We start from the raw sequence: 17,765 nt of genomic DNA, 5'->3' as shown, positions 1-17,765 counted from the left end.
CTCCATCACCGTGTGGTTCCAAGGTGCTACAGACCGGGGCAAGCACCGACTGCAGTGCATTGTGCTGCTGCTGAGAGGGTGATTGGCTGTGAGCTCCCATCTCTCCAGGACCTGTTCTGTCACCTCCAGGACCCAGAGGCGTGTGGGTCTGATCACTGCTGACCCTTCTCACCCTGGACACGGACTATTCACCCCTCTCCCCTCAGGCAGGAGGCTACGGTCAACCATAAATCTGCCACTTGAACAGTTTTTTTCCCTCCACCATCAAACTCATGAACAAAGACAAGACCAAGGTATGTCCACACTTCGATCCGCTGCTCTCACTTAATGCACCTAAAGATCTGTGGATACAATGCCGCTGTTGTTCTATGTGAAATCTCAGACAATGGCAATAAATTCTGTGTGTGTTCTTCAACTTTTCAGTTTCATTGTTTTCAATAAAAGGTTTACTCAAATTTTTTTGTCTCACGCCGATTTCTTCTTGTTGCATATTGAAGTTCTACTTGGAACCTTGTTTAGGTCCAACCATTCATTTTTGCCATTTTTCAACTGGTGTTCAACTTTTGAACAGGACTGTATTTCAGCAGGGGGTCAGCATTTGTAATTTAGTGTTATCTGGGGTATTTTTGATGACCATATTTAATTTCAATCCGTGTTTGTACACATCCTTACCTCAAGTGGAGGAGTTCAAGTATCTCGGGGTCTTGTTCACGAGTGAGGGACGGATGGAGCGTGAGATGGACAGACGGATCGGTGCGGCGTCAGCAGTGATGCGGTCGCTGTATCGGTCTGTCGTGGTGAAGAGGGAGCTGAGTCGGGGCAAAGCTCTCGATTTACTGATCGATCTGCGTTCCCGCCCTCACCTATGGTCATGAGATTTGGGTAATGACCGAAAGGACGAGATCGCGAATACAAGCGGCCGAAATGGGTTTCCTTCGCAGGGTGGCTGGGCGCACCCTTCGAGATTGGGTGAGGAGCTCAGTTTTCCGGGAGGAGCTCGGAGTAGAGTCGCTGCTCCTTCACGTCGAAAGGAGCAGCTGAGGTGGCTCGGGCATCTGTTCCGGATGCCTCCTGGTCGCCTCCCGCGGGAGGTGTTCCAGGCATGTCCTAGTGGGACAAGGCCTCGTGGAAGACCCAGGACACGGTGGTGGGACTATGTCTCCGAGCTGGCCTGGTGTCGCCACAGGGTCCCCCCAGAACAGCTGGAGGAGGTGTGCATGGATCGGGAAGTCTGGGCATCTCTGCTGAGACTGATGCCCCCGCGACCCGGCCCCGGATAAAGCGGAAGAAAATGGATGGATAAATGGATGGATGGATGGATGGTTTGTACACATAAGTAGTTTTGCATCAGACACCCGACCAATCAATCCAGGGCAAATGTAATTATGTCAAGAAAACATGGCTTATGTCTAGCTTTGTGCCGTGTTTAAAGCCAGTATTACTTTTATGATTTTGTTATAGTTATTTGCTGTAAAAATCCATATTTTGTGTTGTTTCTGCCCCTTAACCGTCTGTAAGCTGCTCCTTGTGCTGAGGAAGGGACACAAGCTCCAGATAAAAACTAAAGCCTTTATCAGGACTGCAGGAAAACAGCAGGAAAGTCCTGCTGTTTTCTGTTGCTTGTAATACAGGGCTGATACTGAGGAAAGACATTTGAGGAAAGACACACAGCGCGTGTGTGATCGCTTTGATGCTTTTCCCTCCACAAACGGCGACTAATTTAATCAGGGTATTAAAATATGAATATGAGGCTGATTGCCATCAAATAAAAAGTGACAAAAAGCCATGGAAGTGTAGAAAATGTTATTGAGGAGGTGCATTAAAGCTGCCTCCCTTAGTAAAATGTTCGATCTGGCTTCACATACCAAGGAGCACACTCATGGCGTTCATTTGCACACTAAACATCTCAATTTGAGCATAATAATCCAAATCTTAGTTGTTTTGACCAGTTAAGAAGTTCTTGGGCATTTGTCCGAGATTATTTCACTTGTTCTGAGATGTTTCTGACTCGTTTCGATACATTTCGTCCTTATTTCAGGTCATTTTCTTTTCCAATGGGGTAAGAAAATTGCTCTTATCTCATTGGCAATTTTACTTTCTTATTTCAAGCGAGATTTACCCTAGAACTGGTGTGAAATGTCCTCAAACAAGCAAAGTACACTTGGTCCGATCAGGAAAAGTGTCTAAATGAGTGAAAACCGCTCAAAACGAGATACATTTCCTCAATTCAAGTCATTTAAGCCAATGCTTGATATTTCCCACGGTCCCTTCTGTCCAGCTGCTGGTTACGCAATGGCCCCGTAGTAACAAACATGTGTCAAACGCCATGAGCCTTAATGTCCAGTGTGACTTCAGCTGTCCGGCAAAGAGCTGGCCAAAGCAGAGAGCTCTCACTCGCACACGCAGAATCACCTTGTGACAGCTAAACAAACGCTTTATAAATGAACGTGTCAAGGAGAACGCAGAGGTTTATTTCTGGATGTCGAACTCTTGATCCTGATCACGTGAGTGGTCAGTGAGTCCCGGGTTGTGGTAGCTACCTGCCAGATTAAGAGGCTACCGGCTGCAGCAACAAGTTCTTTCTTTAACCTCTCAACCCCCACATGAAGCGAGCACATTGTCTCCAGTTTGGCTTTCCCCACATCGAAAAGCTTCTTGAAAAAACTAGCAAAATAATAGCGACAAAAAGGAGATGAAGGATGAAAACACAAGAAAAAAGTGACCAGAACGCAAAAGAAAGAAGTGACAATAACGCGAAAGAAAAGCAACCATATAAAACACTAAAGAGACAAAAAAGCAATGAAAAAGTTAAAGGACGTTGTGACTGTATTATTTTCAGTTTCAGTTTTTGCTGGTCATTGTCTTAAAATGATGTTATACGGACCCTTGTTCGTGCTAGCAATTTGGCTGGGTTTGTGGAGCCAGGTCGATTCCATAGGACTGGATAAAAATTGAATTAATAAGCGGATAAAATTGGGACGATGTTGTGCGTGTTAAGACAAGTACGTGGAGGTCAGAAATCACAAGCCTGTGTTCAACAATGACTTAAAGAAGCAGATGGAAAGTCCATGTGGAGCCAAGACTTTCCAGCCGCCATTGTCTTAGGGTTTCAGGAAGAAGTAGGCTCTCTTTACAGTGAATGCTTAAATCGGTTTGTCTCCGTGAAAAGGACAAAACATCCCTCGCCATAGTTTAGCATTGCGCCTAGCTTCCCTATTCATTCGTATGGGGATAGAATGCTTACTTTTGGTGCATTCCTGTCAATATTTCTGTACATGTTTTCAATCCGCAACATGTTAGTAAATACATTGTACATGTACATTTTTATTATTATTATTCTTTATTCATACAGGTGGTCTCTTGAGACTCAATGTCTCATTTGCAAGAGAGACCTGTTAAAACATACAAGATAGATAACAGTTAACAAGAAGACAACAGTGGAACGATTAGACTATAACACAACACTAAGAAAATGTGTAAAACTTAAAAACAAGAGCAGTCACATGGAGGAAACTCCTTTACAAGGGATTTAAACTGATGAAAGGTCACGAGATTATCCACGTAAAAGGTTTTCTGTGCCTCATTCCAGACATTTGGTGCGAAGTAGCAAAAGGCCTTCTTTCCCCATTCTGTCTTTACACAGTGAGACTCGAGAGTCAAAATGTCCTGAGACCTCAGCGGGTCAGCATCTGACCTGACATTTATAAGACTAAACAAATAATCAGGAAGGACACCAAGAAGAGCTTTGTAAATAAACAGCAGACAGTGATGCTCCCTCCTTGCTTCTAGAGATTGCCAACCCACTTTAGCATAAAGATCACAGTGGTGGGTCCTATAACCGTCTCCAGTGATGAATCTAATGGCTGAATGGAAAACTGCATTCAAATAGTTTCACACTGTAGTTCTTTCCCCCTCCGGTTAAGTGTGTGCCTCTAACATAGGCCTGCATGAGAGTTACAGAGTGGCATCTGTGATTTATGTTTTTTTACACATGAGGGAGTTCAGCTTCCTGATGGCCTTGTGCATGAAACTGTTCTTCAGTCGACTGGAACTGACCCATAGATTCCGCAGTCTCCTCCCTGAAGGCATTACCTTGATGAGACTGAGTGATGGGTGCGTAGGGTCCCCCGTGCAGGTGAGATGGGTGGAGTACATCTCCGTAATAGAGGGGAGAGGAGCGCCGCAGATCTTCTCTGCTGCTCTCACGATGCTCTGGAGGCTGGTCAGGATGCTCTCTATAGTCCCTCTGTAGAAGAACCACACAGTGATGGTCAGGATGCTCTCTATAGTCCCTCTGTAGAAGAACCACACAGTGATGGTCAGGATGCTCTCTATAGTCCCTCTGTAGAAGAACACAAAGTGATGGAGCTGGTCAGGATGCTCTCTATAGTCCCTCTGTAGAAGAACCACACAGTGATGGTCAGGATGCTCTCTATAGTCCCTCTGTAGAAGAACACAAAGTGATGGAGCTGGTCAGGATGCTCTCTATAGTCCCTCTGTAGAAGAACCACTCAGTGATGGAGCTGGTCAGGATGCTCTCATAGTGCCTCTGTAGAAGAACCACAGTGATGGAGCTGGTCAGGATGCTCTCATAGTGCCTCTGTAGAAGAACCACAGTGATGGAGCTGGTCAGGATGCTCTCTATAGTCCCTCTGTAGAAGAACCACAGTGATGGAGCTGGTCAGGACTCTCTCTATAGTCCCTCTGTAGAAGAACCACACAGTGATGGAGCTGGTCAGGATGCTCTCTATAGTCCCTCTGTAGAAGAACCACAGTGATGGAGCTGGTCAGGACTCTCTCTATAGTCCCTCTGTAGAAGAACCACACAGTGATGGAGCTGGTCAGTCATGCGCGCTTTTGAATATCGTCACCACTTTGTAGCACCTTTATGGGAGAAAATAATTGTAAATGAGTTTACATTTACACACAAGACATTGAACTTTGTGACCACTTTTGTTTCATGTGGATTATCAGTTATTATCATAAATTTTTCCAGTTCAGCTTTGCCCCAAATCTAAAAGCTAAGCGACTGGAGCTTACAGCCTTGTGGCCAGTGTAACACCTCATTTGAAAGCTAAGACCTACAAAACTGATCGGGACTTTTTGTCACATTTTTAAGCGTTTTCGTCTCTTTTCTTGGTCGCTTTTTAGTCGTGTTTTTGTGGCGTTTTTGGTTGCTTTTCTGGCACGTTTTTGCAGTAGGGCCCAGACCGTGAAAAGGCTTTTGGCTCCTGAAATGGCTTGCAATTGGCTTGAAATGGCTTTTTGCTTTATCAACTGGCTTTGTGGTGGAAGCCCAGTCCAAGAGCCTCCCCTTCCCCTTATATAGGCTATAAATATGAATAAAATAAAATAAAGAAACAGCTCGACAGGGTGGAGCTGCAAACATACTTAATTTCCGTTATTAACTGATAACATGTCCATGCGAAAGGGGAAGCTCTCGGACTGGCCTTCTGCCATAGAGCCAGCTGAAGCCGATGCCAAGCCAATTTTCGGGCTTGTTATATTTTCATCCTTGTTTTGACACTTTGTTCAAGAAGCTTTTAGATTTGGGAAACTGCCCCAATTCAAAATGATATACAGTAGGCTTTAGGCTCTTGTTGTGATGTCACGTTGACCCAACCTATTTTAATAATGATTGTCACTTCAATCCTGTGTTCAGCACTTTGGTCATGTTTTTAATGCAAGGCTGTGGGAACCCAGGGTGCTGAGGGCGCTGCAGGACCCTCTGGTGGATAGTTTGTGAACTGCAGGCAATATTAACCCCTTAACTCCCACCTGAACCGAGCACATTTTCTCCAGTTTGGCTTTACCCCAGTCCAAAAGCTTCTGGAAAAAAGGTGTGAAAATAGCAACAAAACTGAGATGAAAACAAGGATGAAAATGTGAAAAAAGTGAGAAAACATTGACGAAAAAGTGAGAAAAATTTACAAAAAATTTACAAAAATGGACAAAAAATTGACAAAAAAGTGAGAAAATTTTGATGAAAAATTGCGGGGGAAAAAGGACGAAAAAGTGATAAGAATTTGACAAAAAATGACAAAAAATGACCAAAAATTGAGAAAAAAGTGAGAAAAAAGTGAGAAAAATTTGATGAAAAATTGCGAAAAAAAGGAATAAAAAGTGATAAGAATTTGACAAAAAAAATGACAAAAAAGTGACAAAAAAGTCACGAAAATTTGACAAAAATGAGACGACTGCCCGACAAAAAAAGTGATGAAAAAAAAACCTGATGTGAGGAAAAAGATCCATTTAGCTTTGTAGGTCTTTCAAATGAGGCGTTACACTGGCCTACAAGATTTGGGTAAAGCTGAACTGGAGAAAATGCTCTCGGTTAAGGCGGGAGTTAAGAGGTTAATAAACAGGATTTATGCACAGAAAAAGTATTTTGGGGGTAAATGTTGTTCCCCAGCGCCCCCTAGCTAAAATATCTTCCCATGGCTCTGTTTTAATGCGTAGTATAAACAAAGCATGATTGGATCGTCCTGGCCCAGTGAAAGCAGTGACACTGATTTGTATTTGTGTTTTCTCTCTTGGCCCCCCCCTCAGGCTCATTTACAACCAACGACGCCAAACTTGTTGCCCTCAGAGTAAATCCTCTCACCCCGGAGCTGATCTTTGAGTCGCGCTTTTGACCCCGCCGTTAAAAGTCTTGTCCCGTCAGCACTTCTGGCTTGGATAAAAACTCCCCCCCCGCCACTCGCTCTGCCTCTTTCACTCTTTTGCACTTCACGCGCGCCCTCTCTCGCTCCCCAAACCCCGACTCTCCGCAGCTCCTCCAAGCATGACCACCGCCGCTCAGCCCATCTTCTCCAAGGGGGAGGACTGCAAGGCGTCCTGGCACGATGCGAGCGCCGGCTACAACGCGACCGACACGCACCTGGAGATCATGGGCAAGCCCGTGATGGAGCGCTGGGAGACGCCGTACATGCACTCGCTGGCCACGGTGGCAGCGTCCAAAGGTAAGCGCCATAGCGGGGTCCCGTTATCGGACACCGGCCGCGCGTTGCTGCGTGTCCGATAATGGAAGCTGGGCTAGCGCGGGGGGACAGCTGCAGGGACTTTTTTTATTTTATTTTATTTATTTATTTTAATGCAAAGTGTTCTGTGTGTGAGTAGTTCTAAAAAGTCTTTATAAGTTGTGTAGTAATAAAAAAAAAAAAGTTGTGTAGTAATAAGCTAATTAGCTAGTAGTAAAGAGGCTACATAACAAGCTAGCTGATGTAGCCTAGCGTAAATAAATACATCACGCGACAAATAAATAAATAGCATAAGTTTTAATTCTCCACAGACGATTTTATTTTTTTATTTTTTATTTTTTTTAATATTTGTCCCCCACATTAAGACATGGCTATCATATTTTAGTGATTTATTTCATTATTGTTATTATTATTATTTTTAAGTTGCACGAAGGCTGGCAGCGGCAGGGGCGGACTGGCCATATGTCCATTCTGGAAGAGCACAGAGGGGCCACCGGTCCCGCCTCAACCGAGCTTTACCCAAATCTAAAAGCTGAAAAGAAAGCGACAAAATAGCGAGAAATCGAGGATGAAAACAAGACAAAAATGTGCTGGAAAAGCAATAAAAAGGTGATGAAAAATGTGATGAAAAGGCAACAAAAACGTGAGAAAAACACGGACGAAAAAACTACAAAAACGTGATGAAAACGCAACAAAAAATGATAGAAAAAATAATGAAAAATATGACAAAAATGACGTGACGAAAAGTTTCCATCACTTTTGTAGGTCTTAGCTTTCAAATGAGGCGCTACATTGTTGCTCTCCAGTCGAGAAGCTTTTAGATTTGGGTAAAGCCCAGTATAAAAAAAACATGAATCTAAAAGGAATGTATAAATGAATATGGTGCACCACAAGGTTCAGTTTTGGGACCACTATTATTTATTATTTATATTAATGATTTTGCTTCTGTTTCTACGACCACATTTCCCGTTCTTTTTGCTGACGATACCAATAAAAATAATAATAATAAAAAGTCGAAAATGCACTCGGTTAAGGCGGGTGGTTAGAGGTTAAAATACAGATTTGTGGAAGTGCACAATTACGCTAATTTGGGCCAGGCTGGTCAAAGTCCCAGTCCGCCCCTGGGTATAGGAACTATTCCGAGCTTGGGAAACAGCTGGTATAACCTTTTAAAGCCAACAAGTGCAAATTTTGAACTGAATGTTGACGATTTTAACCTGTATCAGAAAAAAAAAATGTTTGTCACATAATCTACGTGTTATTGATTAACTAACATTGATTTTTTTGGTTCCACTGAGAACTACAAAGCCAACATATGCTTAAGTTTAGGAACTACAAACTATGTATTGGCAACGTTAAAATGTGTCATATGTGTAAATATCAGGCCAACATACAGTGCACAGGCTGTGGGTTGACCTTTGGAGCGTTATAAAGTTCTCATTGTGGAGCCGTTCCCGAGCACGTGCGTTTATCAGCTCCTGGGTCGTAGTAGGCGACGTGTAGCATTTGATCTCTGGGCCACGTGCACGCTCCTGTGAGTGTGTGAGGCTGTGAGAGAGTGTGCACGTGGGAACGGCCTGGCGTGAGTAGCCGCGCAGCTGTCGGCAACACTCAAGACTCTCCGTCAGGAACATGCAGGGAACCGGCTCATCTGCTGCTTTGAAAACAGATACGGACACACCCTTACGAGCGAGTGTGGGAGCGTGCACCCTAGGAAGCAAGAGTGAGAACATGCACTCTATGAAGCAAGTGTGGGACAACATGTAGTCTATGAAGTGTGGGAGCGTGCACCCTAGGAAGCAAGAGTGGGACAACATGCAGTCTATGAAGTGTGGGAGCGTCCACCCTAGGAAGCGAGAGTGGGACAACATGTAGTCTATGAAGTGTGGGAGCGTCCACCCTAGGAAGCAAGAGTGGGACAACATGTAGTCTATGAAGTGTGGGAGCATGCACCCTAGGAAGCAAGAGTGGGACAACATGTAGTCTATGAAGTGTGGGAGCATGCACCCTAGGAAGCAAGAGTGGGACAACATGTAGTCTATGAAGTGTGGGAGCATGCACCCTAGGAAGCAAGAGTGGGACAACATGTAGTCTATGAAGTGTGGGAGGATGCACCCTAGGAAGCGAGAGTGAGAACATGCACCCTAGGAAGCGAGAGTGAGAACATGCACCCTAGGAAGCGAGAGTGAGAACATGCACTCTATGAAGCAAGTGTGGGACAACATGCAGTCTATGAAGTGTGGGAGCGTCCACCCTAGGAAGCAAGTGTAGGACAAACATGCAGTCTATGAAGTGTGAGAAAATGCACCCTAGGAAGCAAGTGTAGGACAAACATGGACCCTATGAAGCAAATGTGGAGAGTGAGAGAGTGCACCTGTGAAGCAAGGAAGTTTTGCATCCAGGCAACAAATGTTGGACAACATGCACCCTAGAACACTAGTGTGGGACAGTGTGCACCCTATGAACCAAATGTACACAGGGTACATCCCCTACAAGTCTGTGAGAATGTGGGAGAAGCCGAGAATGACGGAGCCTGACAATGCTCTTACCTCAGGATGCAAAGGGCCGTCAGTAGAATCCGGTGGACCACAGTGCAGGAAATACTTTTTGCTGTTAAATGCCAATGCTATTTATATGTTCTTCTCAAGAAAATAATGCAACTGACCTTTCTACATGTGCTTCCATATCCACAGGAGACGACCATAAAGCCTGGACTACAATGCTACAGATAAATTACAACAAAGACACCTCAAAGCAATCAGGACTTAGCCTTGGCTTTGATTAGTATGTTTATGCTTAAGTACAAATGAGCATAAACCAAAATCATTTGTAACAAGAGGTTTAAATGCAGCTTATTATGTACACCTGGTTCTTGTAGTTGGATGCATTATCACTATATAATCCGTGTATAGGTTGTCACACGTAATCACAATCAAATGAGATGCTATTAGGACAAGACTGAAATAATTCAATCAGTACTGTGTCCTTTGCATACATCAACTTAATCTCTTCAAACTCCTTGGGGTCAAAGAGCACTGGAGATTACAGCTCTACATACGTCCTCTGAAAGTTAGCCACAACTAGCATGATATTGGCCTGGAACTACTGAGCCTAAAACCGTCACATCAGGATCTTAGGTCTTACTGTCTTTTGCCACTTTTAGTTTTCGAAGCTAATTTTCTTTTCACACATTCCTCAGATTGGTTGGTTTCTGTGGCGTGGTTTGTCCTCATGCTGTGATTGGCCGCGTGTGTGCGCAGGTGGGCGGGTCCTGGAGATCGGGTTCGGCATGGCCATCGCCGCCACCAAAGTGGAGTCGTTCCCCATCGAGGAGCACTGGATCATCGAGTGCAACGACGGAGTGTTCGCCCGCCTGGAGAACTGGGCCAAGGTCCAGCCACACAAGGTCCGGACGACCCCCCCCTTGTTCTTATTCATGCTTTATAATGTCATGCAACGCCTGGAGGAGGACTGCAGGGGTTTGCATTTAAAATGGGTCCTGGAGCACCCTCTGCAGGCAGCACTAGGAATTATATCTGGTACTTTCTTTAACCATAGATGAAATGACCAAAGTAAACATGATTACCCTAACCTAATGTTAGCAAACAGAACTCCAGGCGTGTGTATGACTAGGGAACAATATTACTTACAGTAAGCTTTTTTTTTTAAAATGGATTTTGTTTAGAATGCCGACTTAAAGCAGTACTAAGTAACGTGTTTACCTTATTAAATCCTTTTCGTAGTCCCTCTGGGGGTAATACAAGTGTTTATGGGATGATTGGAAGGTCTTGGTTGCAACTTGACTGCCACCGGACCGGCGCAAGCAACACACGCTAATGGAATCAGGAAGAAGAAACTAACATGCTGACGGCAAAGCTAACGTCACTTTAAACAGTATTTACAGCCAAATTTGAGTGAAAAAAAATATTTCCATTGTATAATTGGATGCACAGTAACCCTCTCTCCCTTCGCCTTTCCTGTCAGCGAAGTGTTTACTCTCCAAGACAATTAATAAGTTAAAAAATCGTAACTTGCTACGACACCTGCAGTTGCGGTTATGGCCTCTAGGGGAAACAGTTACTTAGTACTGCTTTAAGTATCTGGATTTAGTGTCTTGGCAATTTTTTTTACTAGTTCTAGCAAAGATATATTGATGTCAAATTCTTATTTTTATTTGACAACAACTACATTTGCAAGAGAATTGTCTATTGACAAGAGTCCATGTTTTGGGTTTAAGGGTGAACTAGGGCTGAAACAACTAATCGATTAATCGACAACTAATCGATTACTAAAATAGTTGTCAACTATTTCAGTAATCGATTAATCGTTTTCTAGTAAACACAGACTAAAGTAGAGCAAAAAAGACATGACAATTATGTATTTTGGATGAAAACCTACCTTATTTTTAAAGTGAGGGTCTGTAGAGTTTTCTACATTGTAAATTTCATAAATATCTGTCTTTGCCTCGTCCAATCAGAAAGCAGAATTAGCACAAAGAGCCTCCTGCAAATGTTTACTTTAAGTTTACTCCATCAACATGTCCTCAAGCGGCGCCGCTTTACCTTTATGTGGTCAAAAAATTGAAAAAATACAATTTCCATGCACCTTTCACAGCCAAGCGATTAATCGATTAATCCTGAAACTAATCGGTAGATAAATCGATTATCAAAATAATCGTTAGCTGCAGCCCTAGGGTGAAACCGCAGCACACATGGAGAACATGGGCCCACAGGTCCGGGAATCGAACCTGGGAGACTTGGAGAGGCCTGGGTCTGGTTCCTTTTAGTCCCTCTGCTCTTTTGAAACACAAATATTCCAATTTTAGTCATGATCGATTCAAAAGTCACAGGGAAAACCGAGACTCCTTTCAGATCAGTCGACCTTTTGGAGCTTTTAACCTTATAATAGAACCGGGGTTCCTAAACTTTTCATCCCGCGACCCCCAAAATCACTCGGGACCACCTTCTGCAGAATGTAATCAGCATGTATAACAACTTAAGGTGCAAAACATTTAGCAAGCTGGTTTAGTGATTTCAAATGTATATATTAGCTTAAAGTGAAAACTAACTCCTAAACTGTCTTGTCCATTTTCTGAGTTGTATGTAAACACAGCAAACATCAGTTCAGAGGACCCCAAAAGAATGACCTCCTCATAAACAAGTGCTAATCCTCCAGTCTGTGTGTTTCCCAGGTGGTCCCTCTGAAGGGGCTCTGGGAGGACGTCGTTCCCACTCTGCCCGACAACCACTTTGACGGTATGAGCGTGAACCCACACACAATGTTTCATCACAGGGAATGTCGCACAGGAGACTGGAGACACTGGGAGACCGCAGTCGATAAATGTACATACCGGTAGATTGAATCACAGATTATACTTTCATTGACATGTGGGTTTATCAGCGCACAGCCTTTGAACACTGCGGCGGTAATCTTTAGACTTTACAGCGGGATGATAAGGAGAACAATGAACAATGAACAAACATATCATTTCGATGTATGCGTTGACTCTAGGTCAGCAGTTCTCTATCTGTCTTGTCTTCATCATTTCGATTCTTTTATCAACTGGATGTCATGCAAAAACAGTTTCAAGTCCCTTTTACAGAGCTGACTGCAAACCCCGAGTCTTTCATATAACTGCGTGTGCCTCCTTCCTCGAGGGTGCTGCCGATTATTTAGAAAATGGTTAACTAAGCTCAGATTTGTTAGTATTTAGCAGAGGTGGGAGTAAGTCACTAAATGCAAGCAAGCCCAAGTCAATCGGTCATAAGCTCAAGTCAAGTCAAGTCAAGTCATAGCTTTTGTCAAGTCAAGTCAAGTCAAGTCTTGCTTTAGCGGGCAAGTCACCTCAAGTCACAAACGCCAGCGTGTCTGCTTTTCAAAATGTGTTTAATCTTGAAAATAACAAGCGCTTTCTCAAGATACAGCGATTTTGAACATTTAGGCTAAAATCAAACTTTTGAAAATCTCATGGATTTGGATTTAAAGTTTAATTAATATTTAATCACCAACAAATTCAAACTATATATATTTTAAATGCTCCAGTTTATGTACAAAATTACTTGGTCAGCATTTTAAGGAAGGGGGCCCGGGGGGCGACTTAAAAAAAAATGAAACAGAGTCTTTTAAACATGAGCTGCTTTTCCCTGCAGTCTGAAATATAAATATCAAACTTTTTTTTTTTTTTTGGTTAGTTTCTGGCAGTTTTTCTATCAGTGGTTCCCCTGTAATGCCCCAGCCCCTGTATACTCGGATTCGCCCCTGCTCGAAAAAGATTCCGCGTAGCCTTCAATCCCGCTGTCACTGGGCTGTGTGCGGATGTGTAAAATAACCTCTAAATGCTGTAAACTTTGTATGAACGCCTTAAAACATCGGGAAAAAAAACAAGATTTCTGTTGATTAATCAGCTCTTACACATTTATTTCAATGACTCCCAATAAGACGCCTTTAGTCAGCTCTATCCTTGAGGTCTGGGTTAGACTCATTTTAAGACAGCTCTGTCCTGTGGAGGAGAAGTGGAGCTCCACTGATTATGTGCCCCTCCATCGGCTGCATCCAGACCCTCCTCGGCTCAGTGAGAGTGTGTTCGAGAGCACAAGTGCGACTACAATCCGGCGAGGCGTGTTACATGCATGTGTCACGTGTGCTCATTAACTCCAACTGTCAGGACCATTTTTTCTTTATTTTTAATCATTTATATTTGAAGTGTGAACAATCATCATGTACAACACTACAACATTCATAGATAAGGCTGTTGTAGAAGGCCTTTTCAAATGCACACTGAAAATACATTTACAGACGCATTCATTCTGACATTACACAAAGGACGTGCATTTGAGTGCAATCTAAAGATCATTGCACACTTGGTCTCTTTTTAAAACACGCTTTAGTTCATTCTTTAAAAACAACAGATCTAAATCCTGTTTCAGCTCAGGAGACGAGGAGTTCCAGAGTTTAGCTCCTGGACGGTAAAGTCCAGGGGTCCAAAGGGGCACTTTGACACTTCCATTGTGAACAACATAAACTATTAACAAACAGTGTTGTTTTAAGTCACATACATGTATGTATTTGGTGACTAAGTTACAGACAATGTGTCAGAGTCGTTAACATGAGCGTTGCTGCTGATTGGTTTAAACTAAGGCCAGCCTGTATCATTCACAGGTGTGAAAACTGATTGACAGGAGGTCTGTAACTTTTGGGAGCTTGACTTGAGCGTATTTAAATTCCTTGTGAGTAAAACTGCAGCTCCTTTTAATGTTGAACCATAATGCTGAGTGTACTTCATCAGCCCTTATTATTTTTATTTTATTGACCTTTATTTAAAGGAATAGGCCACCATTTTTACAGACTGAGATATGTTCTTACCTTAGCTTTGACGAGTTCTTTAGGACCTGTCTGATCTTCCCCCGTGCCTTCAGTCACGTAAACACAGCGCAGACGGCGTTAGCATTTAGCCTCTCCCTCTCTCCTCTATAGCTCCAAAACAGGTCGAGATAGAAGCTACCAAGCTCTTCCACGTTTTCCCTATTTAAATATGGTTACGTGAAGTGTTTCACTACAAAGTATAATTGCACAAAATTAAACAATGTGGATTTTCTAAGTGGATAAAAGGGGGAACTATATTGTAAGGCGTAATAATACCAGGAGTAATTTGGCATCCGCGCAGTAAAGTGAAGATTAGACCGGTGACTGGGGAAACCATGGGGTCACAAGTTCTGTCTTCTGTTAACGTATACAGTATGTGATTCTCATGTAGTTTATTCATGTCTGCGTACATTAGTGTGTGAATGAGAGTGAAGGGATGAGTTGAGACCATTAACCATGTCAAAACCTGTTTCTTGCAGGAATCCTGTACGACACCTACCCTCTCTCTGAAGACACATGGCACACACATCAGTTTGACTTCATCAAGGTAACTATCTATCTATCTAATCTATCTTTTACAAATGTCCTGTCTCTGTGGGGTTATTATGCACAGTAGTGGATGTTTCAGTCTGTGATGGCCGAGGCGTTTAAAACCACTACGAGCACACGTGACATGTGTTCTGTATTTGTTTGTGTCGTTCAGGGCCACGCTCACCGGATGCTGAAGCCCGGTGGAGTCCTCACCTACTGTAACCTGACGTCCTGGGGGGAGCTGCTCAAGGCCAAGTACGACAACATCGACAAGATGTTTGAGGTTGGTCTGCTCTGCTTCACACCAACGGAAAACTACCGTTTACATCCGGGCTGGGCAATGTGGCCAAAAAACTCAATTTAATCGATTTTATTGGAAATATACTGAAAAGGCTTTGCTGATCTCACATATGAAGAAAACTGCTCAGAGTCATGCCCATTTATATTTAGATCCATTACACAATTATTTAGTTATTTCTCCTTATCTGCTTTCAAAAGTAAAACATACCGTAAATTCTCTAACACTGGCCTGTATTCCATTAGTGGCCGGGTCTCTGACAGAGGCCGGGTTCGCGGCTGGCGGAGGCAAATTAAAGCCGGTCTCTAAAACAGGCCGGGGCTTTTATTAGAAACTATAGTGGTAGAAATATTCCCCATGTTAGGAATTTGTCTCATACTCGTGTAAATGAAAACTCACGTGCAGGAAGTAACAAACGGGAACCCGGGCCGAGGGGGGGCGCTGCGGAGGAGCTGATCCGAGCGTAACTTTGACACAGATTTAGCCACTTTTCAAACCTCCAGTGACTATTTGTGGAAACAGGGAAAGCAACAAATGTTGTGTGACCCTCCAGGGTTTTAATAAAGTCTCCATCGCGTCTTCAAAGCACGTCCAGCTGCTCCGTGTGCAGGTCAGTCCCACGCCTCAAAATAACTCCTCCCATCAGCGCGAGCGTCTCGTCTTCTCTCGGGTCAGTCTCATGATCGATCACAAACACAAACGCTCCGTCTAAACTCAACTTTTACACGAGATAACAACAAATAATCCGGTCCGCGGTAAAAACAAAACAGAAACCTGCAGTGACATTGATGTCAAAGCTCCGCTAACAGCAACGAAACACTTCCTGTTGTCCCGACAAAATGAAAGGCGTCAATGTTCCAGCTGCTGGGAGAGGGTTTGAAATGTTAATTAATAAATGAACCTAATATTTTAGGTGCAAATGGACACAAATCTCGTTTTTCTTCGTTTTCCTGGTCGTCGTTTTGCTCAAATAGAAATAAAGGCCTGTCTCTAATTGTGGCCTGGTTCCAATAAAGGCCTGGTCCTAGATGCCCTCGAGTAAATAAAGGCCTGTATTAGAGCATTTACGGTACCTGCAAAAAGTAATCTTGAAATAGGAAACATTTTCTTGAAATAAGTAATTTCGTCCTTGATGCGAGTCTATGGAGCAAGATGTTTACACTTAAATTAAGATCAAATAGTTAGATTAAATAGTGTACCAGTGGATGTGTCTCCAAGTGTCCGGGAGCACATGCAGCTGAAGTTCAAACTGTTGACCCTGTGACAGATTAACGTGTCCGTCCTAAAGCTGCTCTGTGGATGATTGCAGGAGACACAGGTGCCCCATCTGCTGCAGGCGGGCTTCAAGAAGGAGAAGATCAGCACCACCACCATGGACATCGTGGCCCCGGAGGAATGCAAATACTACTCCTTCAACAAGATGATCACTCCCACCATCCTCAAGGAGTGACCCGTTTTTGAAGACCTTTACTTGTTCTTTTTTTTTACTGTGCAATACTCACACACTGTCCTCATCCTCATCACGTCAGGCTCGCAATAAAACATCCGTCCAAATGTGTCCTTTTTCCTTTGATTGGGATAGATGGGGGGGGCAGCAAGTGGAGGCAATTTGAGCACTGAATGAAACAAAACAAAGCTGTTGAGAGTAAGATGTGTTGGGAAGGGTGTCTGGTATTCAACCCCTTAACCCCACATTAACCGAGCACCTTTCTAGGTCAGCTTCACCCACATCTTGAAGATTCTTTACCTGAGAGCTCACAGCCCAGGGTCGTGCCTCATTTGAAAGCTAAGGCCTAAGCTCGTTCCTCATTTAAGCTGCCACGTGGCGATAATGTGTTGCTTATATCCTACTTTATTTTCTTTTTTGGTATACATTTGCATTTAATTCTATCTATGCAAATTACATGCTACAAAAGCCTAGTTTTCGTAGAACAAAATCAATTATTCTAGCAATATAGTGCAAAATGTAAACAACAACACCACCTACAGTGACTTTACCTCATTCATTTATTAGTATTAGACCGATTTGAAAGTGTCAGTTCAGCATAAATTCTTTCAGTCTTTTATGTCAACGACCTTTGCAGTAAAATTTGGAAAAATGGGAAAGTTGATGCTACGAAACTCTATGAGTGATAAATCACCAGAACAGTGTGTCCTTAAAGGGGCTGGATGCAAGTTGACCATTGTATGCTCACTACTGCCACCTCAGGCCATATGTGTAACTGCATCTTCTATATTAAAGGAATAGGCCACCGTTTTTACATACTGAGATATGTTCTTGCCTTAGCTTTGACGAGTTCTTTAGGACCTGTCTGATCTTCACCCGTGCCTTCAGTCACGTAAACACAGCGCAGACGGCGTTAGCATTTAGCCTCTCCCTCTCTCCTCTATAGCTCCAAAACAGGTCAAGATAGAAGCTACCAAGCTCTTCCACGTTTTCCCTATTTAAATATGGTTACGTGAAGTTACACTACAAAGTATAATTACACAAAATTAAACAACGTGGATTTTCTAAGCGGATAAAAGGGGGGAAATATATTGTAAGGCGTAATAATACCAGGAGTAGTTCGAAATCCGCGCAGTAATCTTCACTT

The 17,765-nt window shown here is 43.2% G+C and overlaps 1 protein-coding gene across 1 annotated transcript; it reads left to right on the top strand.

The window, feature by feature from the left end:
* The first annotated feature begins 6,757 nt into the window (after positions 1-6,757).
* On the top strand, positions 6,758-16,717 carry gamt (guanidinoacetate N-methyltransferase). Its single transcript, XM_079580995.1, has 6 exons — positions 6,758-6,962; positions 10,241-10,386; positions 12,172-12,235; positions 14,822-14,889; positions 15,046-15,156; positions 16,481-16,717. The coding sequence occupies exons 1-6, from the start codon at positions 6,785-6,787 to the stop codon at positions 16,619-16,621; spliced, it is 708 nt and encodes a 235-aa protein (XP_079437121.1). The 5' UTR covers positions 6,758-6,784; the 3' UTR covers positions 16,622-16,717.
* Positions 16,718-17,765: the final 1,048 nt, after the last annotated feature.

Source organism: Gobius niger (assembly GCF_951799975.1).
Source record: "Gobius niger genome assembly, chromosome: 22".
Taxonomy (NCBI): Eukaryota; Metazoa; Chordata; class Actinopteri; order Gobiiformes; family Gobiidae; genus Gobius; species Gobius niger.
Note: the sequence above shows the minus strand (reverse complement) of the source record. Positions and strands in the feature narration are given on the sequence as shown.

What these genes read in the sequence shown, in the direction of transcription:
- gamt (XM_079580995.1), top strand. Translation starts at nt 6,785, where the DNA reads ATGACCACCGCCGCTCAGCCCATCTTCTCCAAGGGGGAGGACTGCAAG. An exon ending in CACGGTGGCAGCGTCCAAAG is followed by an intron (nt 6,963 to 10,240) that starts GTAAGCGCCATA and finishes GTGTGTGCGCAG; the next exon opens with GTGGGCGGGTCCTGGAGATC. An exon ending in ATCAGTTTGACTTCATCAAG is followed by an intron (nt 14,890 to 15,045) that starts GTAACTATCTAT and finishes TGTGTCGTTCAG; the next exon opens with GGCCACGCTCACCGGATGCT.